We start from the raw sequence: 8,884 nt of genomic DNA on the forward strand, positions 1-8,884 counted from the left end.
GTAAATTAAATACGGTTTATTTTACAGTACATGTATTTTACACTGAATCATTGATATCTGGTCGAATGTTGGTTGTGGGACATAACTGACGTACTATGTGTGTGTGTTCAATGAATCACACTGTTTGTGTGTGTGTGGGTGGGGGTGCATGTTCTATACATTATTCAGGACAACATTACTTTGTTTAGCCTACACCGTGACTATGACTGCATAATAAACTAAACTAAATATACTATGTATTTTCTAATCAAATGTGTTAACAGGGCAACACAAAAGAAGACAAAGGCCATCAATTCAATGCAAATATTACTGTATTAAAGTAAATTGTTGTATTAAGCTTGCTTTGAAAACCGTTTGAATGGCTTGGATAGGCCTATGGAGATGGTGGAAAACATCCTGATTAGAAGGGGACGTTTGCGAGGCTTCTCCTGTTGAGAGGTGGAGGGAAGACCCTCTGGGAGTCCAAATGTGTCAGGATGTGCCACTATGTTGGGCGACAGAAGAGAGAGAGTTGACATGCACTTTCATTTAGAAATGATGGTATATTGTATTCTTAGTTTCAACTCATTATTACTTTCACAAATAAATGAGAACCAGAATCTTGAGATTTGGAAACTATAAATAATTTTACATAAGAGATTACTATCGATAATATATAATGTACTGTATATAGGGTTTAATATTTTTGCAATAGCAGCTTTGTACACCAATATCTCAAACAGTAAATGTCCTGCTGTATGGACTTACACATGATCTCTTCAGCAGTAGTCTGGTCTTTGGATTCAGAATGGCGGGAATTCTTCTTGTTTCCCATCATGAATGGCTAAAACAAAAACATGTCAAAACAACTGTCACAGCAGAACAATCTCACGGTAATAACGATCACATCTTACACACCAGCACAACAAGATTTATAAATGGTTTTGGAATTAATGGATGGTTTTACATTTTCTCTAAATAACATTGTTTACTCACATTGACACAATTGTTAACTTAAATAAGTGTGATGTACCTTTAAGTTGAATTTCAGTCTGGCAAGCCTTTGTAGGAAAGACAGCTTCCCTCTGGTAGCCTTCACATCTTCAGCCATGAGAAGAGCTTCTGGCCTGGTGGCTTCGAAAGATGTTCTTGAGGCTGCTCTTGATGCCTCGTTACAACTGTGGAGAAGCTCCTTGCTCAATGACTTCACAAGAATCCTATTGAAAGTGGAGTCCTGAGTCGACACGGCCAGTTGGAGTATTTTCTCTGAGCCAAACTCCTTCAACAGATGTTTGTAGACGGTGCTGTATACTTTGTGACTCTTCAGGTTCTTGGGATAAGCTTGGGTCTCAGAGCAGCCTGACCATGCACAGAAGGCAGCTATAACTTTTGGAATCAGGTCTTGTGACGTGCGTGTGACGTCAGTTGGGTACAGATCAGTTTGGGTTTGTATTTTTGACAGAAGTCTCACCACTAACATGCTGATGAGGCCGGTGAAGTCATCATCACCGACTAAGTTAACAGTGGATGGGGTTGAAAGCGAGGCAACATCCGGGCTGGTTGAATTCTGATCACAAACAATGCTCTGAGGTACACCGAAACAACTGATGGTATCCCTTTCCTCAGCATCTATGTTGGCCTCAAAGCCTTGTGCAGCATTGGAGGTCCCACTTGTTGTCATGCTGATGGCAGAGAAAGATGGCAGAGGGTAGGACTTACCACTCAGTAGACTGCCTATATCAGTTACAGTTCCGGTTGGAGATGACCCTCTGCTTTGTGCATCAGAAACCACAGAGTCCATGACCTGACTTACCATTACTTTGGTAAACAGACTGACTGTGTCACTAAATGCTGATGTAGAAAAAGAACATGAAATCCTATCTTCAGATACGCTAGCCGGCACACTAACTCCCTGAGCCAAACTCATTGAAGCTGTAGAGGGCACAAGGCTAGGAAGCAAGAGGCGCTTCACAGACTCCTCTGCAAAAAGCTGAACCAGCTTGTAAGCTGTGGGCTTCCCCACCGTCTTGTCATTCCTCTTCAGCTCAGTAAGGACTGTATCGGATGCACTCTTTCCAGCCGCCACTGTCAGAACCAGAGGGGTCAAGTTGCTCTCAGAAATGATGCGGTTGACTTGGTGAGTAAGATCACGTGAGAGAGCACCAATCCTACCCTGAGATATGAGCTCCTCCAGTCTTGCTATTGCAGCTGTTAGATCAGGGTGGAATGCAACCTCCCCTTCTTCCTCTGGATGTACCTCCTTTATGATGGTATCCACTATTGCAGACATGCTTTCCCTGGCATCACACACCAATGTTTTTGGCTTAGTAGATTTGCCCATGTCGATGACTGAGCATCTCACAATGGGCTGAGTAATACTCTCTGGTAAATCAGAAGAGATGGGAGTGCCAGGGAGTGAAAATTCCCACTCTGACTTATTTGATCTGGCAGATGAGGATGACAACGAGGAGGAAGAACGCTGTGGCGCTTGATAGATCAGTTCCTCACCACATTCACTGCTTACCCTTTCAACATCCTTCAGCATCATTCCAACCACATTCTCTATTTGTGAAAGCGCAGTCACCGTTTGGTCAGATTTTGACAGCTCTTTCTGAATTAAAACCAGAATATGGCTGAGGGTCTTTTTGGCTTGAGCCGTTGTTGCTTTGACTTGATTTTGCCATGTAAAATAATTCATCATCTTTGTCTTCACATTGTGGTAAATAGTCTTTGCAGTTGTCCAGATCTTCTTCTCAGATACTTCCAAACCAGACTGTGAGCCTTTGGGTGTGGCCTCAGTGTACTCTGAGGTTTTCTCATCACTCTGTTGAAGCATAGAGTCTGCCTGCCATAGAGTAGTAGAAGACTCTGTGGGTGGGAAAAGGCTCTTCATGTCATTTGTAATTGATCCAACGATTTCAAAAGCAGTTATATCTGTATGCCTTAAGGAAATTGTTGATTTTGCTGGCAACATCTGAGAATCTGTCTGGCTGGAACTGACTTTGCTGGGAAAGCTACTGACTGATTTGATCAGTATTTTTCGCACTTCGTTGGTAGCGTTCATCTGGAACTCCTCACTGGAGAGTTTCTCAATGACTGAGGCTGGAGTATCTCTTAATCCTTCCAACCATGAAGAACCAGACACAGGCATGTCTTCTAGATAAGACATGACACTGTCCAAAAAGCCACAGACTTCAAGGGAGTTGTAAGAGGAACCCTCTGCAACAGATGATGTGCATTCCAAATCTGCCACCTCTGACCTATACATGGTCACAATCTTGGACAATACCTCTTTGGTGCAGGGCACCATGTTGGAATCACAGAGAGACAGTAATGGTTGAGAGTTCTCACTTTGGCATTTACGGAGAGAACCAAGTCCTGTTGAGTTGACCACTTGCAGTATTGCCTCACTCTTACTGGTTTCAGGTTGCTCTGGTGTTTTCTCTCCTACAGAGTCAGTTGAATCACATCCATCAGATAAAGAAGATGAACTACGTTCTGATATAGGGGATTCACTCCTACATGGGGAAGGCAAGCTCAGGATTGAAACAGGCAGATCACTGGAGTCAGTATGCTCCAGAAGCACAGCACTGGAGTCAGCTTTTTCCATAAGTTCTTCCCCTTGGACTGGAGCTCCACCCATTCTGAGGAACAATGTCTCCAGCTTTGCCTGAAGTCTCTCGCAGAGTCTACGAGCTGCATGGAAGGGTTTCCGCTTTGTCGTACAGTGTCCCACTTGGGTATCTCTCTGGGTGCTTGTTGGCTGATCTAATTCAGCATACTGCACAATGTCCTTGACATCTTCAACAAAGTTATCAATTATTTGTGATGCCTCAGATTCTACTTTGGTCTGTATGAGCTCAGTGGCCGCAGAATCAAGGATCCTGTCAGATGGGCTAGATGCATTCATCAAGCTTGGAGTGGTACTAAACGAATGAGAAGGTTGAACCATACCAGAGATATCGCTCATTAACCTTCTCACAAGAATTTCACTCACAGCCTTTGAGGCTTTGGTCTTGAACTTCACACTAAACAGAGTGCCAAGATTTTGCATCATTGCTTTGCAAGATGTACATATTATGTTCAGCTCCTCTGGAACAGGAGAGTCTTCAACATCCAGGTGCTCCACTACAAGGTCACTGCCAGATGCCAACATTTTAACTTTCACAGCCACATCTCGAAAAACCTTAGCCAATTCCGGATCTTCTTTTTCCAATTCACCCACCATCTCTGCGATAACAGTCATCACTTCTTCTGTTGCAGGTGGAATGCATGACTCTAATACAGAGGTAGAGCTCTGGTCCTCTGGGGTGGTGTGATCATCAAAACATTTCTGGACCATGTTGACCATTTGTTCAGCGGCCTGGGTACCAGAAGAAATAGGGGAGGACCGCCCTGAAATGGCTCTGCTGATGGTCGCAGAGAGGGCAGAGTTAAGCTGTTCGACCACCACCTTGATAAGACCAACAGTCAGCTCAGGTGGGCAAGAGGACAGGATATTATGATCAGACAGTTGCTCCTGGACACTTTTGATGATTCTGTCCTCTGTCATTCCCAGGAGGACTTTCACTGAGGTCTGGGAACTTTAAAACGAACAAGCAAAGCATGATAATTCCTGTCTTAACTTGGCAAATCGGTCAAGCGTTGTAATTTTAGTATTCTAAATATCTACATGTCCTTTTGATCGCTTTACATGCTCATTCATTTGAATATGCTCAAAGGCTGATACATTACATTTTGTACTACATCAGATAGAGTAAATTGCATTGGCTAACACTGGGATAGATGATCTTGGTGAAATCCATACATGAAAACCTTGAGGGGAACATACCTCTTAGAAGAGGGTGTTAGGGACCTGAGATGTTGAGCCCCTGTGCCGCCCTTATACATTTTCTTCGCCAGATATCTAACTTCCTGGATGAGCTCCAGTCTTTCCTGATCAAAGGCAGCAAAGGATCTTGCACTGCCACCCCTCTTGGGTGAGTCAGTGTCGTCGTCAGCAAAGTCCTTTACCCCAAGTACGCGGGCCAGGGCTGGCAGCAGGATCTGCAGGGTGGTCTGTGCGATGAAGGTTACAATTGTCTTGCACAATTTGGCAAGCTGTTCCTTCGTCATCTGTTTTGAACAAACAGAACAAAAACAGTCTTTTCAATGGAACTGTGATGTAAAGTATTCTAGATCGAACAGAATGCATTTGATCAACATTGTTATTCTTGTCTGTGACTGAATTCAAAGTTTGATGAAGTCTGACAGAGAACATGAATAACAGAATATGACTTGATGGCTAATCTCTGAATTCAACAGATCATTGACACATCAAAGGTCAAAGGCAGGTAGGGAAACTTACAGGGTTTTTTAGTCCTTTGTAGATCACTTGCCACTGCCTAGACAATTTAAAATAAGTGTTTTAGTTAGTGTTTAGTTCCCACTGCACAATATTTCATAAATGTTGAACATTACAGAAAAACTTTTAACATACTCATCAGTAAGATTGCGCAGGAATGAGATGAGGATTGGGTAGGAGTATTCCATCTCATCCTTGTTGCCTGGGCCGAATGCAGCCTTAACAGCTTTCTTCTCCAGGAGCTCAATTACAGATCCTCTATCCAGGTGTTTATTCCTGGAGACTAAAGATGTGATTGCCGTAGAGGAAGTAGAAACAAAATGAAAGAGAAATCAGACATTTTATCTCTTAATACTCTGATTTCATTGTTTAAGGGTTTTAGAATAGGCCTATTTTAATAAAGCTATCTATGTGACCTTTCTTACTGATTACAGTAGACTACAGTTTCATTGAAAATGGATAGCACAACCTGCACATCACAGACAGAATAGAGAAACAATGTAGTACTACAGAGGTAAATCTCTGACCTGCATCGTTGTCAGTGCCCAGCTTCCTTGACTTCTTGCCACTCCTCTTACTTTTTGCCTAGGATAGAACAGAACAGATTCCAGAGCTCAAATGATGGCAGACATGTAACACCAGGGCCCGTATACATAAAGTTCATCAGATAAGGTGTGGGCTCAACCTTGCCCAAATAATTGTATTCATTATGATCTCAAATGCAAAACTGATCCTAGATAAGCACTCCTACTCTGAGACAATTTATGAATAGGCTATGGGCCAGGTCAAAGCAGCTCTTAAAACACGTTTTGAAAACAGCTACTACGTATGTTGTTATCTGAGATATATAGATATCTATGGTATGGCTGCTATCAGGTACAGAGTGTAACCCAGTAGGCCTATTATGTGCTCTGTCACTACTGCTATCTTACCTTCCTTCCCTTCTTGGCCTCCTCTTTGGGTGTGGCCACCGGTTCTTCCTCAACAACTTCCTTTCCTTCCCTCTGAGGATCACCATCCTCCCTCTGTGCTACCTGAAGGACAGACATTCCAATAAGTAATAATATGTCAATGTCAGAGTAGATCTGTGCAGAGGACATCATAAATAGAGCTACAGCCATATCAGCGCTAAGCTGGTGACTTTATAAAGAATGGTACATTTGCTTTACAATATGTTATAGCTTTTTACAAGAAATATCCGCTTATATTGCTTTACCCTTTTTTACTTTCCCCCAATATTGCATGAAGTAATTTAGCTTACCTTTTCTTCATCCATTCAAGCTATTTTATATCTCAAAAAGCATGTCATTGTCTGTGTTGGTTACATTCAAGTTGAGTTCAGGTCGAGAGTGAGGACAATATTGCAAGCAGGGACTGTAATTTAGGGCTACATGCTACGTCATGGAACGTTAGACCTTTATGACATCACAAATAGTATTTTTAAGAAGAGCGCGGGAAAGGTTACTTGCCCACTCAGTAGGACTAGCTAATATTGACAGAAATTTCCCGGTCAAACGTTTTCGATTGCCTACCCCTACGCCTTCCATCGAACATGGTCCTGCCTTTGCAATATTGTCTCTCTTGTGGATTTACTTACGCATGACATGTAGGCTTACTGTGTCGGATCAAGTTGATTGATCTGTCCTAGTCAGCCTTAGGTTGAACCCAAAATCTTCTGGGAAATATTTGTTAATAATATTAATTTCAATGTCGTTTTATTCTTTGATTTAGTCCCAATCCAATCCTATTGTTGGCTGCCAATCCCCACCAAATATGTAATTGTAGGACATACTGTAGCGGGAGAAAGTGAGAGCTGCAACGCGGACGCGTTCGGTGGCTCCTTCAGTGCAGAGGCAAGCGCGTATGCCAGTGCCACTAAAGCCCGGGCTTGTGAGGCAGTAGTCTACAACGCTGACAGGCAACACCTTGTCATTTTATTAACTCACTAGAATTACATTGTCTTCTTCATTCATTTCGATTGCACTTCCTTTCGTGGTGAAATTAGTTTTGATTACTATTAACTTTAATCTACAGAGTTTAAGTGTTTATGTTGCCCACGTCATCATGTGATGCTGTGAGCAAACAATTTATGCCCAGCCTTCCTAGATAGGCCTGGGCTGCATAACACTATGAATCTGGGAAAACATAACACTTAAAAAAAAGTTTTACAGTGCAAAAATAGCGTAGGCCTACTTGTGTACTATTCAAATCCACACTAAAGCCACAGCTCTTCACACAGACGTACCCAGATTCTGTTGTTTTAGCTTTAACCTCTGTTAAATTCACTTCCCTGGTTAATCTGTCATCATGTTTCGTGTTCTCCATGGTTAATCTGTCTCTATGTTTAGTGCACTTTAATATAGCCTGTTTACTTATTTGAATGTTTGATTATATTGCTTTTTATCCTGCAGATTTTGTTGTGGATTTAAATTGACTTTGGGTGTCTTGAAAATCACTTAAAATAGCACTGTTGTTCTAATCGTCAGATCGCAGGTATTCTGATCTTCACTGTCCATGGTGCTGAATCTGGCTGGGTAGATTAGTTTGAATGCCGAAAACTTGTTTGCCTACATTTAAAGGCCCTGTGTAGTCAAAATAATTGTATTTCATATCGTACAACAGCTGATGAAACTAACACTGTAAATGTGTTTTACAAAAATGTGATCGGGGTTGCTTCCTGATAGTTCTGGTTGAAAATACGGAGCATGTTCCTCTGCCCAGGCCTTGCTAACACTTGCCAGATCTTACACTGCCTGGATAGGTATTTTGTGTGTCAGCTAACCACATCATATGTTATAGCAATCTGTCAGTCGATGACACAATGGATGACTTGGCACACAACCATTGGTTGATGCATGCAACACCTGAGCAGGGACACATTCTTTTCACAGCACTTCAATGCAAAGTAATTTTCGTAGAAGGTTTGGAGAGCATTTTCACTAACCCTAACCCTTTTCCTAACCTTAACCTCAGTTTCCTAACCTGCTACGAAAAATTCACTTCGATATTGAAGTGCCATGAAAAGAGAGTTTCTCACATCTATACAGCACCTTCTAATCAGCAGGTTTGCATGGGCGAGAGTTTTGGCTTTCCATGGCGACATCACCATGTGTAAATTGGTTTACAGACCAACGACAAAGAGAGTGCCAATAACAGCTAGTTTTAATTTCCCCTCCACACTGACCACTCCCAGACAGTCCTAGCAAAATTATTGCTTGAGAAAGTTTTTTTTGCAAAAAATACATTTTTGACCATTTTCATCGTAATCTATTACAGTAAGGTACTTAATTGTTACCCAGAAATGATTTGATATTGATATAAAAACGTCTGCTTTGGGCCTTAAAAAGATATGTGCACTACATACTCAGAAATCACATATATTGACATTTTAGAATGTATTTTATCAAGAAAGTAAGTTATACATGTCTTTTTTAATCTTACTCTTAGTTGCAAATAATTAATTTGGCTGTGGTTCATTTGATTTTCAGCACAACCCTGTTTGATAACGTATAGTATTATAGTGACTTCTTGTGGTAAAATGTCAAACTCACAACTAAACTC

The 8,884-nt window shown here is 41.7% G+C and overlaps 1 protein-coding gene across 1 annotated transcript; it reads right to left on the reverse strand.

The window, feature by feature from the left end:
• Positions 1-293: 293 nt before the first annotated feature.
• LOC118960378 (uncharacterized) lies at positions 294-6,668 on the reverse strand. Its single transcript, XM_036974511.2, has 8 exons — positions 6,256-6,668; positions 5,851-5,908; positions 5,459-5,606; positions 5,327-5,363; positions 4,811-5,094; positions 1,013-4,562; positions 748-823; positions 294-484 (listed from the first exon to the last, which is right to left on the reverse strand). Exons 1-8 carry the CDS (start codon positions 6,442-6,444, stop codon positions 333-335), a joined length of 4,494 nt encoding a protein of 1,497 aa, XP_036830406.2. The 5' UTR covers positions 6,445-6,668; the 3' UTR covers positions 294-332.
• Positions 6,669-8,884: the final 2,216 nt, after the last annotated feature.

Source organism: Oncorhynchus mykiss, chromosome 5 (assembly GCF_057628025.1).
Source record: "Oncorhynchus mykiss isolate SJ-2025 chromosome 5, ASM5762802v1, whole genome shotgun sequence".
Classification (NCBI taxonomy): domain Eukaryota; kingdom Metazoa; phylum Chordata; class Actinopteri; order Salmoniformes; family Salmonidae; genus Oncorhynchus; species Oncorhynchus mykiss.